The 13,697-nt window shown below is 61.4% G+C and overlaps 1 long non-coding RNA gene and 3 gene segments (V, D, J or C); 3 read left to right on the top strand and 1 right to left on the bottom strand.

Moving 5' to 3' along the window:
* Window positions 1–8,079, top strand: part of LOC122706357 — a 27,901-nt gene extending 19,822 nt beyond the window's left edge. The window contains 1 exon segment of the V gene segment in view: window positions 8,040–8,079. Coding sequence covers window positions 8,040–8,042 — 3 coding nt within the window.
* Window positions 1–13,697, top strand: part of LOC122706350 — a 191,963-nt gene that overhangs the window by 67,307 nt on the left and 110,959 nt on the right.
* The window catches only part of LOC122706348, a 78,093-nt gene that overhangs the window by 34,376 nt on the left and 30,020 nt on the right, over window positions 1–13,697 (top strand).
* LOC122706367 overlaps window positions 1–13,697 on the bottom strand; it is a 14,269-nt gene extending 572 nt beyond the window's left edge. The window contains exons 1-3 of the long non-coding RNA XR_006344386.1: window positions 13,637–13,697; window positions 2,497–2,634; window positions 863–968 (exon numbers count right to left, since the gene is read on the bottom strand). This is a non-coding gene — a long non-coding RNA (uncharacterized LOC122706367). The remainder of the gene's footprint in view (window positions 1–862; window positions 969–2,496; window positions 2,635–13,636) is intronic.

Genomic DNA, 13,697 nt, shown 5'->3' with positions numbered 1-13,697 from the left:
TGCTGAAGCTGAAGACCCAATATTCTGACAAACTGATGTGAAGAACTGACTCCTTGGAAAAGACCCTGATCCTGGGAAAGACTGAAGGCGGGAGGAGAAAAGGACGACAGAGGATGAGATGGTTGGAGGGCGTCACCGACTCGATGGACATGAGTTTGAGCAAGCTCAGAGAGATGGTGATGGACAGGGAGGCCTGGTGTGCTGCAGTCCATGGGGTCGCAGAGCGGGACATGACTGAGAGACTGAACTGACTGAACTGGGGCCTCCCACCACTCCCCAGAGCCACGCCTTCCTGCCTCCTGCTCTCAGCTGTCCTTGCTCATAGACGCCAGCTGGCCCCCCTACAGGGGGCAGCACTGCAGTCCCTGTGGCCCGGGGGCTGCTAGCAGCCTCAGAAGGAAAACCCACCTGCATGGAGCCCCCAGGACAGGCCGCCTCACCCAGCCCAGGCTGAGCGGGTAGGCATGGACACTGCTGAGGGCCTCAGCAAGCAGCCACAGCTGCCCAGACAGCTGCAGCCCCACGAGGGCACATGCCGGGGGCGCTTGGCTCCAGGGGCCCTGCTGGCCACCTGGGGCTCCAGAGGTGACCTGCAGGGGACGAGGGGAGACTGCCCTCTGCCTGGGGCCCCGTGTGGTGCCCAGAGGAACCCCGGGGCAGTGGCCAGGCTCCTCTTGTCCTCAAAGGCGCACTATCAGCCTCAGAACACAGGGCTGGCGAGTCCTCCGTCCAGACCCAGCAGAGTGTGCGTCGTCCACTCTGCCTGAGCTCACCGCGGACCTGCCCTGGACTCCCTGCCTCTGCCCCATCCTCCCCAGACCCAGAGCCCTCCCCCAGCCCAGAACCAGCCCTGCCCACCCACCCCAGTGCTGTCTTCTCATCACAGCCTCCGTCCTCGCATGGAGATCTGGCGCCTCCAGCAGCTGGCAGGCAACGGTGTGCTGGGTCCTTTGCTGCCCGTGGCCAGCCTGTGGAGTAATTAGTTGGCACGGTCGTCAAGGGTCCCCTGGGGATTCATGGTGAGGACCCAGAAAGTGGCACGTGGGCGCTGCGCATGGTGCCCAGACCACAGCAAGCACTCAGTCCGCCAGGCTCTGCAACAGCTACTGCCACTCCGTGCCGGCAACCCGAGCCGCCTCCCTCCCTCTGCGGCAGCTGACACACCTGCCCCCACCCACAGCTCCGGATCGCGAGCGCCCACCCCCAGAGGGGCCGTGTCTGTGGAGCCAAAGCCTAGCCGTGGCATGCGCTCCAGCGGCTCTGCCCCTCGGGCAGGGCACGACACACCCTCCAGCTGGAGGCCGCCTCCCCAGCACGCTGTGCTCGCAGGCAGCCCGGCCATCCAGCGTGTTTGCAGCATTGCTCCCTGTCTCTGCCCCAGTCCAGGGGCGCTCCCTGCCCCGCACCACCCGCTCCCCCCGCAGGCTCTGCTCCTCTGCCCTGGACACAGTGCGGGCTGGGAGGCCCGAGCAGGTCAGAGCACAGGGGTTCGCAGAGTTGGCCGACAAAGTCAGCGCCATCACCCAGAATGCTGCTTTTCCAGCAACAAAACTGACTGAGGAAGAGGTAGGAATCTAATTAGAAGGCTAATCCTCAAGAAAGCGCTGAGGTTACCGAGTTTGCAATCACCTGCACAGGCGAATATGGGCCCCGGTGGATTTGGGACAAGCTTTCAGGTGTCTGCAAAACTGGTCATGCCCATGTGTAGGAATCCTGCCCTGATGCCCCGTGGCTGTGTGTGGCTTCCTGCCCTGATGCCCCCAAAAGGAGAAGCTCAGGCTGGATGACGTGTCAGCAAACAGCCAGACGTCATCACTGAAACTCTTATTCTTGTTTGTTGTGGTTTAGACGCTAAGTTGTGTCCAACTTTTCACAACCTCATGGAACGTATAGCCCATCAGGTTCCTCTGGCCATGGGGTTTCCCAGGCAAGAATAATGGAGTCTGTTGCCATTTCCTTCTCTAGGGGAGCTTCCTGACCCAAGAACAAACCAACATTTCCTGCATTGGCAGGAGACTTCTTTACCAGTGAGCCACCAGGGAAGTCCAGATGAAAGTCTAGGAAGTCAAATTCTGTCCAGTTCACTGCACAGACTCAGATCAGACACTCAGAACTCTGTACAGCTCACCCAGTGATCTCGCCCACGGGAAACAAAGACTCACTCTATTAAGCCACTGCAAGCCCATGTGGACACCAAAGGGGCACCCTCTCCTGTCCACACCTGAAGTGACCCTGAAAACTGATGAGATGGCTTTTATATTTAAGGCAGGACAGGCCCTCAGGGTAGTGTGCTCCCTTCCCGTGCCGGGCCTTCCTGGTACCTGTGGTTCTGTGGTCAGCTCAGCCAGTGCTCTTCAGACGTCGGAGGGCCTGCCCCAAGGGAAAGGGCATGTTTTCCTCTCTTCCAGCACCGGCCATGTAACTTCCTAAAGATCAGCACTCTTTCCCAGCTCTGGAGGGGTCTCAGCAAACCTCTACCCACTTTGTACGACTTACCTGGCTGGGCACCCTTGTTGACCTTTCTGTAAAATAACCTCGCGTCTTTCCGATGGGCGATCCTTTGTCTCAAAAATGTGCATGACTGTGCCTTCAACTCTTGGTAGGCCGAGTGACTTCTGAGACTCCACTTCCCTTCTGGGAATAGAATCCTCAGTTTGGCTTGGATAAAATCTCCCTTTTTCTTCTTACCTTTGAGAAATGGAGTACTTCCTACCATATCAGTAAACAAGGATGCCACAGTCATCCGAGATGCCAGCCCTCCAAAGGTGGATTTCTGAGCCCTGAAGTTGCCCAGGGAGGTGAACAACACCTGCTGTCCAGCAGCCCTCAGGCTGCAGCTACTCCCCAAGGTGAGTCCTGAGGAAACTCAGGATGTGAAAACGCAGGACACCGGCCCAGACAGCTGAATGCTTATGAAATGAATGCTTTCAGGGAGCCCAGACTCTTGCATCTTCCCACACACAGAAAAGCACTAAATTGCTGAACTTGGGTTATCTGGCTTTCTTTAATTAGCAATACCCTTTTGACGTTCAAACTACCTTACCTTTGTTGCAAAACTTCTATATCGCCTGGGTCCCCCACCGCCCTCCATCACAGACATGAGGCCCCGGCTCCCTGGCAGTCTCACAGCATGCCTAACACACCCCCAGCATACTGCCTCCCAGGCCGGCCCATCTCCTTCCCATCCCGGGGCCTTAGTGTGTAGGGCTGCATCTCGTCCACTGATGCCCTGGCTCACCATGGCCCTGCCCACGGATGCCCAGCTGCTTTCCAGCACAGAGCCCCCAGGCTGCCCCGTAGGAAGGCAGAGGCCCTGCTCCTCCCCATCCTGGTGGCTGCTCCATAAGCACAGATGCTGGGAGGGCCTGGCTCCTAACAGGGCCTCTCCAGCCCCGAGGATGTAGGTAGGCATGGCCCCCACAACAGTGCCAGAGACCCTGGTGTTAGATGCCTCCACCATGTTTCCATTGCTCTGCACACCCAGGGGAGCTGTCGCTGTCCTGGTGAAGAGGAAAAATTCCTGCTCCTTCTGCCTCTGTAACTCAGATTGCTCCTTGCAAAGTCTGGATCACGTAAGTCATGTAGTCTCAGAAAGTGGGGACTTGCAATACTAGGAACTGGAGCTTAACTCACTCAGCCTTGTCCTGCTCTTTGCAACTGCCCAGCCCCTGCTTATTCATGTCTGTCCAGATCAGGCATCCCTCTCCCCTTCTTGACTGCTGTTCCCATGTGCAGAAAACCCCTTAGTTTAAACCAGTGTATTAGCAGCTAGTGTTGCCCACAACAGCCTGTCTATAAAACCCTGTAACCCCTTTGTTCAGGGCTCAGAGCTTGGAGTGTTAACTCTTCTGGACATGCTGGCATAATAAACCTGAGTTCTCCAACTCTCCGAGTGTGGTGCTTGACTTCTTGAGTACTGGTTTCTGCAACGCTAGTGACAATTTTGACCGGAAGTGCTAGAGGGTCAGCCTCAGCAGCCCTCAGCCCCCCAAGCCCCTCAGCTGCCTGACTCGAGACACGGAGCCCAGTGAGGACAGAGTCCTGACCCAGTCCCTGCTCCCTTGTGGCTGGTGGACACAGTGGCCTCGTCACACACACGTGGCCACACTACCTGGTCCCTCTTAAACCAGAGTCCCGGGCACCCTGCTCCCGCCTCTCCTGTGACACGGCTGCCACTTCTGTGCAGGGGTGCACTCAGCCACCCACTGCTGTTACAGTGCCCGAATAAAGCTGTTTCTACCACGTCCGTGGGAAAGGCCCCTGGACAGCAACTGTGTGAACAGCTAACCTGGACAGTGAGCACGGAGCCCAGGGCCACCAGCCCCTCACAGGCTGGCCCTCAGGTCAAGCCCAGCTAGGGCTGGAAGGCGGCAGGCCAGGCCCTGACTCACCTGGACGTCCAGTCTCCTTGGCCAGCAGGTGCCCCTGGCAGGCTCCATGAAGGTCCTTAGAAGGACGTGCACTGGAGCCAGGGAACAGGGTAGGGAAGGTTGATCACCAGAGACTTCCCAAACAACCACAGAAACACCCGCATCATGCCCGGGGCAGGCCATCCACACCCAGTGCTGGGAAGGGGGAGCACTCCCCACAGCCATAGACAGGAGACGTTCTCGCATCCAGGCGGCTGTCCCCAGGTGCCAAGTGGCTGACACATGTGCCAGGGGTGAGCCCAGCCACCATCAGCAACTTCCAGCAGATGTGAGCTGAGGGCCAGGGGTGGTAGCTAGCCCTCACTGGTCAGGCCCGGAACAGGGAAACTCTGAGAGGGGCCCAGAGGGCAGCAAGGACACAACCAGAACCCCCGAGGTGGGCGGACTGCCCGTGGGACCCATGGGCGGATCTCAGCAGACCCCAGGCCCAGAGAGGGCTGCCTCTTCACCCAGGGGCAGATCTCAGTGGACCTCAGGCCCAGAGAGGGCTGCCTCTTCACCCATGGGTGGATCTCAGTGGACCCCAGGCCCAGAGAGGGCTGCCTCTTCACCCATGGGTGGATCTCAGCAGACCCCAGGCCCTGAGAGGGCTGCCTCCTCACCTATGGGCAGATCTCAGTGGAGCCCAGGCCCAGAGATGGGGTGCCAACCCCCAAGCCACGCAGACCGCCCGTGTCACCCATTGGCAGATCTCAGCAGACCCCAGGCCCAGAGTGCGGTGCCTCTTCACCCATGGGCAGATGTCAGCAAAGCCCAGGCCCAGAGCAGGGCTGCCTCTTCACCCATGGAACTTTGAGTCAGACTCACCCTGCACCCTGCTCACTTTGGGGTTCAAAGCAAAAACCCACTGGAAACACAGCGTCCCCAACTCAGATACAGGTGGAGCCCGCGAGCGCGGCCCCAGACACACAGCCACTGGGGACAGAGGATTTTGAGGGTGTGCGTGTCACTGTGAGAATACTGTGTTGAAGGTTATGACTACACCCACAGTGACTCAGGCCCTGACATAAAGCCCGACCCATACGCAGGTGTGGAGCTGGGTGGTGCGTCCCCAGGGGCACTGGGCTCCCAACTAGGGTGCCTCCCCCGTGTACTGAGGACAGTGAACCAGAAGGGATGCATGGGCATGGACCCTGGGCTTGGCCCACAGCCAGGGGACAGAGAAGGGCCTGGGGCTCCGGGCCACCTACTGAGAGCATTGAGCAAAGGCGGCCGAGGTCTCAATGAGGCAGCCGTCCCAGGGAGCCCCTGACCCCTCCCCAGGACCACGACTCCCCAGGACCAAGACTTGCCAGCAGGGCAGGGGTCCCGGCAAAGGGCCAGTCCTCCAGCCCCAGCCGCACGCACCCCTGCAGGTGGAGAAGCCCCTCTCGATGCCCCAGGGTGCTAGGGGGAGACCAGATCAAGAGCACTGTCCATGTTCCAGCAGGGACTCTGCTGGACAAGCCAGAGATTCCAGGCCTGATCACAATCCCTCACCCAAAATCGGCAGGGAGTGGGTGCCCAGGGGCCGCAGAGGGCCTCAGAGAGGGTGGGTCTCAACCGTGCTCCAAGGCCTGGAGCCGTGAGGGCTCAGATGTCATGATCCGCCTGGGGAGGAGAGCCCCGCCCCACAGCAAACACCACGTCCTGGGACTCTGGGCCCCCAAGGTCGGGGTGGGGGCGGGTGCAGGGTGGGGGGACGCAGCTCCCTGCACCTGCTCCCAGTCCCAGTGGAGCCACGAGGATGGAGAAGCTCAGCGCTGCCCTTGGAACTGGGCCAGCACAACTGGGCCCCGACTCCCAGGACGGGCAGCAGCAGGAATGACCATGCTCTGCTCCTGGGTTTCCTGGTGGGAGGCGCCTGCTGGCCCCAGAGCACAACCAGCCTCAAGGTGACCGAGACACAGTTTGCAGGCAATTTGGGTACAATCTGTCAACCCAGGAGGCTGTCACTTGGCTGTGCCCTGCTCGGAGCCTCAGGGCAGAGCTGGTGTGGTCATCGTCCACCTGGCGGGAGAGGCCTCCCACATGTTCCTGCAGGACGCCTCTGGAGCCATGCCCCCCTACAAGCCACGAGCCCAGCACCGCAGCATCCACAGCCAGCCCAGGCCGCCCGGCCACCCCGACTGTTCAGCCCTCTGAACGCCCCACATCCAGGGTCCTCACACGGACGGCCTACAGTGCAAACAGGGCTTTTTGCCAAGGGCTCTACTGTGGTGTTACTCTAGCGACTACCACAGTGAGACATGGGGCAGCAAAAACCTGCCAACCATACGGCCACTCAGCCCCACACGGCCAGGCTTCTCAGCCTGAGCTTCAGAGACCAGACCTTCGGCCTCCTGGGCCGCTCTGGGCAGACACAGCCCGCGGGCCTGTGTCCAGACTCTGAAACAACTGCATGGACCCCGCAGCCACACATCCAGCGCCCAGCAAGCTGGCCCTGACCACCTGGCCCTCAGCGCGCCACCAAACGGGGCCAGGAAGGACAGAGCCCACACTGGGAAGCTGTCAGGTCAAGTTGCCCAGGGGCAGGACCCGAGATACCTCCAACCCTGCTGGGAGCTCAGGGAAGCTGACAGCAGTGGGTGCCGGAGCTGGGCCTGTACTCAACTGCGTAGGGTCTCGCCAGGGAGCAGGCTGGGAGGGGCTCATGCAGAGGGAGCAGCTCCCAGCCTGCTGCCAGACCCGAGGTAGGGGAGTCTGGATCCGGGCCTGGCCTGAAGAGGCTCGAGTGGCCTCTCACATGTAGCAGGGGTGTGCAGGTTCCTTGTGTAGCGTCCAGAGATCATGGCAGGGGCGGGCACTGCGCCAGAAGCCAAGCCAGTGACCAGCCTCTGCGGAAAGTGCCCGTGGGAGCCGTTACACCTAAGTCTCCCTCCCAGCCCTGCAGCTTAGCTTTCATTTCCAGATGAAATTCTAGAAAGCGAAATTCTGTCCAGTTCACTGCACAGACTCAAACCAGACACTCAGAACTCTGTACAGCTCACCCAGTGATCTTGCCCACGGGAAGCAAAGACTTGCTCTATTAAGCTACTGCAAGCCCATGTGGATGCCAAGGGGGCACCCTCTCCTGTCCACACCTGAAGTGACCCTAAACGTTGATGAGATGGCTTTTACATTTAAGGCAGGACAGCCTCTGCGGAAAGTGCCCGTGGGAGCCATTACGCCTAAGTCTCCCTCCCAGCCCTGCAGCTTAGCCCCCTGCCACCCCATAGGTCAGCCTGGGGAGCTCAAGATGGACTGTCATCCCTACCTGCCAGGTTCCTGTGAGGATGCTGCCCAAGGCCGCCCTGCTCTGGCCTCTGCTCAGCTTCTGAGGTTTTCTGTCCCGCCACCACCGACCTGAAGGGGCTTGGAGTGTGGCCCAGCAGGACATCAAACCTGGGCTCAGAGAGCCACTCAGTCCAGGATGAACACAGCCTTGCACCTGGACGAGGGTCCTCCATGGCTGCATGGTGGGCTGGGCAAGGAGGCATCACAGGCCACCCTGCCGTTGGGCCCGTCCAGACCTGGACCAGCTGACAGCTCCCGAGGGCTCCACGCCCACCAGACAAGACCACAGGGGCGCTGAAGGCCAGCAGCGGGGTTTCTGATGCCGGCTGTGTCACAGTGGTACTATTATAGTAGTAGTAGTTATTACGGTTACTGTGGTAGTAGTTATTATGGTTATGGTAGCACAGTGACACTCTTCAAGACAAAAACCTCGGCCCCAAGGTCCCACAACCAGGGAGCCTGTCCTCCAGGTCTGGGTCTGACCCTGCCCTCCTGACCATCGGACTGCACCCTGCACGCCCTCAGCCTGCTTTCTCAGGGCAGCAACAGCCTGACGAAGGGTCCTGGGCCAGGAGCTGGGCTGCTGAGACCCAGACAATGAGACCCCCAGCAGCTTCCTGCCCCCTGACCCTGGAGGAGCTTGTGCAGGCCTGAGACAGGCTGGGGACCAACTCTCAGACCCTCCCCGCCACAGGGGCCCATCCAGACCTGGACCAGCTGACAGCTCCCAAGTGCTCCATGCCCACCAGACAAGACCACGGGGGCGCTGAAGGCCAGCAGCGGGGTTTCTGATGCCGGCTGTGTCACGGTGGTACTGTTATAGTAGTAGTGGTTATTACGATTGTTGTAGTGGTTATTACGATTGTTGTGGTAGTAGTAGTTATTATGGTTATTGTGGTAGTAGTTATTATAGTTATTATGGTAGCACAGTGGCACTCTCCAAGACAAAAACCCCTGCCCCAAGGTCCCACGACCAGGGAGCCTGTCCTCCAGGTCTGGGTCTGACCCTGCCCTCCTGACCATCAGACTGCACCCTGCATGCCCTCAGCCTGCTTTCTCAGGGCAGCAACAGCCTGACGAAGGGTCCTGGGCCAGGAGCTGGGCTGCTGAGACCCAGACAATGAGACCCCCAGCAGCTTCCTGCCCCCTGACCCTGGAGGAGCTTGTGCAGACCTGAGACAGGCTGGGGACCGACTCTCAGACCCTCCCCGCCACGGGGGCCCATCCAGACGTGGACCAGCTGACAGCTCCCAAGTGCTCCATGCCCACCAGACAAGACCACGGGGGCGCTGAAGGCCAGCAGCGGGGTTTCTGATGCCGGCTGTGTCACGGTGGTATTATGGTGGTAGTTATTATGGTTATTGTAGTAGTAGTAGTTATTATAGCTATTGTGGTAGCACAGTGACACTCTCCAAGACAAAAACCCCTGCCCCAAGGTCCCACAACCAGGGAGCCTGTCCTCCAGGTCTGGGTCTGACCCTGCCCTCCTGACCATCGGACTGCACCCTGCACGCCCTCAGCCTGCTTTCTCAGGGCAGCAACAGCCTGACGAAGGGTCCTGGGCCAGGAGCTGGGCTGCTGAGACCCAGACAATGAGACCCCCAGCAGCTTCCTGCCCCCTGACCCTGGAGGAGCTTGTGCAGGCCTGAGACAGGCTGGGGACTGACTCTCAGACCCTCCCCGCCACAGGGGCCCATCCAGACCTGGACCAGCTGACAGCTCCCAAGTGCTCCATGCCCACCAGACAAGACCACGGGGGCGCTGAAGGCCAGCAGTAGGGTTTCTGATGCCGGCTGTGTCATGGTGGTACTGTTATAGTAGTAGTAGTGGTTATTACGATTGTAGTAGTGGTTATTACGATTGTTGTGGTAGTAGTAGTTATTATGGTTATTGTGGTAGTAGTTATTATAGTTATTATGGTAGCACAGTGGCACTCTCCAAGACAAAAACCCCTGCCCCAAGGTCCCACGACCAGGGAGCCTGTCCTCCAGGTCTGGGTCTGACCCTGCCCTCCTGACCATCAGACTGCACCCTGCACGCCCTCAGCCTGCTTTCTCAGGGCAGCAACAGCCTGACGAAGGGTCCTGGGCCAGGAGCTGGGCTGCTGAGACCCAGACAATGAGACCCCCAGCAGCTTCCTGCCCCCTGACCCTGGAGGAGCTTGTGCAGGCCTGAGACAGGCTGGGGACCGACTCTCAGACCCTCCCCGCCACGGGGGCCCATCCAGACGTGGACCAGCTGACAGCTCCCAAGTGCTCCATGCCCACCAGACAAGACCACGGGGGCGCTGAAGGTCAGCAGCGGGGTTTTTTATGCCGGCTGTGTCATGGTGGTATTATGGTGGTAGTTATTGTAGTTATTATGGCAGCACAGTGACACTCTCCAAGACAAAAACCCCTGCCCCAAGGTCCCACAACCAGGGAGCCTGTCTTCCAGGTCTGGGTCTGACCCTGCCCTCCTGACCATCGGACTGCACCCTGCATGCCCTCAGCCTGCTTTCTCAGGGCAGCAACAGCCTGACGAAGGGTCCTGGGCCAGGAGCTGGGCTGCTGAGACCCAGACAATGAGACCCCCAGCAGCTTCCCGCCCCCTGACCCTGGAGGAGCTTGTGCAGGCCTGAGGCAGGCTGGGCCTCTACTGGGACACCCATGGTCTCAGCCACTCATAGCACCGGCCGCGGGCGGGCAGTGGGCCAGGCTCAGACTCAAAGGCCCACACTCCCAGGTCCTGTCCTGACCGGCAGCCCAACCTCATCACAGCAGCTCCGGGCTGGGGGAATAACGGGGATTCCGAGCAGTCCTGGGTCACTGCGGAGCTGAGGGGAGCGACACTGAAAGAGGAGATGTAGCCATACTGGCCCCCTAGGGACCCGAGCCCAGGCCAGAGGTCAGAGAGCAGAGTGCAGCCTGACCCGCACCGCCCTAGACCTGGGGTGGGCCAGCAGCGCCCAGCGGTGCCTGGTCTCCAGGTCCTGGAGCTGGGCAAGTCATGGGGTCTCTCCACCCAGCCCCTGGACCTGGGGCAGCAGAGTCTGTTCCTTCATGGCCACCCTGACAAGTGTCTGTTGGCCCAGCTCCCTCCTGGGGTCCATCTGGAGCCTACCCAGACATCCTGCGCTATACTTCTGCCCTCCCAGCCCCTCCCGTGGACTACTCACTGCAGCCTCCAATGCCTATGTTTGCAACTGGGCACACGCCTGGTCTCAGGGCAGCTCCTGCCTCCTCTGAACCCCTGGTGACCTCTAGTGTGTCCAGACGCCTGGCCCCTCTTTGTCCTGAGGAAGAACCTCCCTCTGACCTGGTGTTCGTGGATGGCAACCACAGCGACTGCCCAGACAGCAACAGGACCAACTGGTGGCCACCCCCACACCCTCGGGGCCCCACACTCTGACCCCAGGATTGGCATCTTGTTCCTAGAGTCTGGAGCCCTCAAGGCTGCTGACCTCTGGCATTCAGGCCTGACGAAACGGGCCCTTGCAAGCTGGGAGAACCCCAGGACTGAAGTCACACAGGTTGTGCGGACCTGCAGGGACCATTGTGGCCTAGGGGCAGAGCTGGGGCCCAGCCCGAGGAAACCAGGAGGGTCAGCCTGGCACCCACAGGCCCTGGTCGGGGGTCAGCGCCTGAGCCCACACAGAGCCGGGGTCCAGCGCCCAAGGGTGCTGATCAGCAGGCGGCCGCCCCATCCACAGGACCCTGAGCGAGAAGCCCTAGGCCGGGCCCCGGGGACGCGGGGCCCTGGGCCAGGCCCCGGGGACGGGGGGCCCTGGGCTGGGCTCCAGGGACGTGCACATGGAGGCCCCTCACACTCGCATCTGCCCTCCCCAGGGGAGCTCCATTGGCACCATCCACGGTGGGCACCAGAAGCTCGAGCCGGGCCTGCCCAGCCAGAGAGTGAGGAGGCCAGGCACCAGGCAGGCAGGTGGGCCGCTGTGTGCATCCCTCCAGGGCCGGGCCCTGGCCCCCTCCCCTCCACCCTCACTGCCTCCGCATCCTCAGCCTGTGCTCAGGGCACCCTTGGGGAGGGGTGGTCACAGAGAATTTGGCAGAGGGGGCCTCACCCTGAGACTGCAGTGGAGGTCACCTCCATGGCTGCGGGCCCCTCCTCGCAACTCCAGGGCACAGTCCTGCCCCGTCCAGCTCCCACGCTGCACCAGCTGGGCTGGACGGGGGAGTTTGGCAGTGGATTCCTTCCTCCCACCCGCCGCCTGCTCCCCGAGGAGCAGGATAGAGGGAGACAGAGCCTGGGGTCTCCCATGGAGGGGACAACCACTCAGTGGCCCGGCCACAGCCAGAGCCCCACATGAGCCCACTGCACCCCTGCCCTCAGGACCCCTTAGCCGGCAGGGTGGCCCTAGCCGGGGGCGGACCCCTGTGCCAGGATGGAGCCCAACTCCAAGGGGGCCTAGAGCCTGAGGGGCTCGGAGTGCAGCCAAAACGACATCAGACCTGGGCTGAGAGAGCCCCTCGGTCCGGAATGCCCACAGCCTTGCACAGGGCAAGGGCCCTCCATGGCCACAGCGTGCGCTCTGGAATGGGCCCTCATACCCTCCCCAACATGGGGCCCGTCCAGATCTGGACCAGCTGACAGCTCCCGAAGGCTCCACGCCCACCAGACAAGACCACGGGGGCGCTGAAGGCCAGCAGCAGGATTTCTGATGCCGGCTGTGTCATGGTGGTGTTATGACAGTTACGGTTGGCCCACAGTGACACTCTCTGGGACAGAAACCTCTGAATGCGAGGGCCCACTACCAGAGATGCTGTAAGCTGTGTTTTGGGTACAGCCCTGCCCTCCTGACATCGGACTGCACCCTGCACACCCTCAGCCTGCTTCTCAGGGCAGCAACAGCCTGACGAAGGGTCCTGGGCCATTAGCTGGGCTGCTGAAACCCGGACAATGAGACCCCCAGCAGCTTCCCGCCCCCTGGACCTGGAGGAACTTGTGCAGGCCTGAGGCAGGCTGGGCCTCTGCTGGGACACCCATGGTCTCAGCCACTCATAGCACCGGCCGCGGGCGGGCAGTGGGCCAGGCTCAGACTCAAAGGCCCACACTCCCGGGTCCTGTCCTGACCGGCAGCCCAACCTCATCACAGCAGCCATGGGCCAGGGAGGGCAACGGGGATTCCGAGCAGTCCTGGGTCACTGCGGAGCTGAGGGGAGCGACACTGAAAGAGGAGATGTAGCCATACTGGCCCCCTAGGGACCCGAGCCCAGGCCAGAGGTCAGAGAGCAGAGTGCAGCCTGACCCGCACCGCCCTAGACCTGGGGTGAGCCAGCAGCGCCCAGCGGTGCCTCGTCTCTAGGTCCTGGAGCTGGGAGAGTCATGCATCCCGACTGTGTCCCCATCCTCCTCTGTGTCTCCGGAGTCACCACCAGCCAGAGCTGACCCCAGTGGCCCAAGCTGCCCAGGGACGTGTCCAGACCCTGTGGGCCACGCATAGACAGGAGGCTCAGAGCCGCACTGTCCGCATGTATCCACCAGGACCACAGACCCCACGCCCTGCCTGCTGCCTGGGGCTGGCCACAGTGCTGGCTCATAGGGAGCAGATCTGGAGGACTCCACGGGAGGCAGGATCGAGGCAGCACTCAGGCCCCTTTTTAGGAGGTGGCCCCGGGAAGACCACCCCAAAAGAGGCCCCTGGGCCCTCCTCCCAGCCATGCGGGAACCCCAGGGCCGTCTCCTCCTGGAGGAGAGTCATTCACACAGGTCTTCCTCGGGAGCCCCACAGCATGGCCCCTCCGGGTGCTCACGCCTCGGCCCCAGCTCTGATGTCTCGGCCACCCCAGGCAGCCGTGGTGGCCCGGCCCACAGCAGACCCCCAGAAGCCTGAGGCCCCCGTGGGCTCTACGTTCAGGTGTGTCCACAGCCTCCACTTGCCTGCCCATCACCCTGAGCCTGTCTGCAAGAGGGTCTGGACCCCGCTCGGGGCAGAGGTTCAAGGCGGCACTCACCGTGCTCCTTTCCTGGGTGCGGGCCACGCGCCAGACCTCAGAGCCAGCGCTGGTCTCTGTG

The sequence above is a fragment of the Cervus elaphus genome, chromosome 13, assembly GCF_910594005.1.
Source record: "Cervus elaphus chromosome 13, mCerEla1.1, whole genome shotgun sequence".
Classification (NCBI taxonomy): domain Eukaryota; kingdom Metazoa; phylum Chordata; class Mammalia; order Artiodactyla; family Cervidae; genus Cervus; species Cervus elaphus.
The sequence above is the reverse complement of the archived record's forward strand: the minus strand, read 5'-3'. Positions and strand labels throughout refer to the sequence as shown.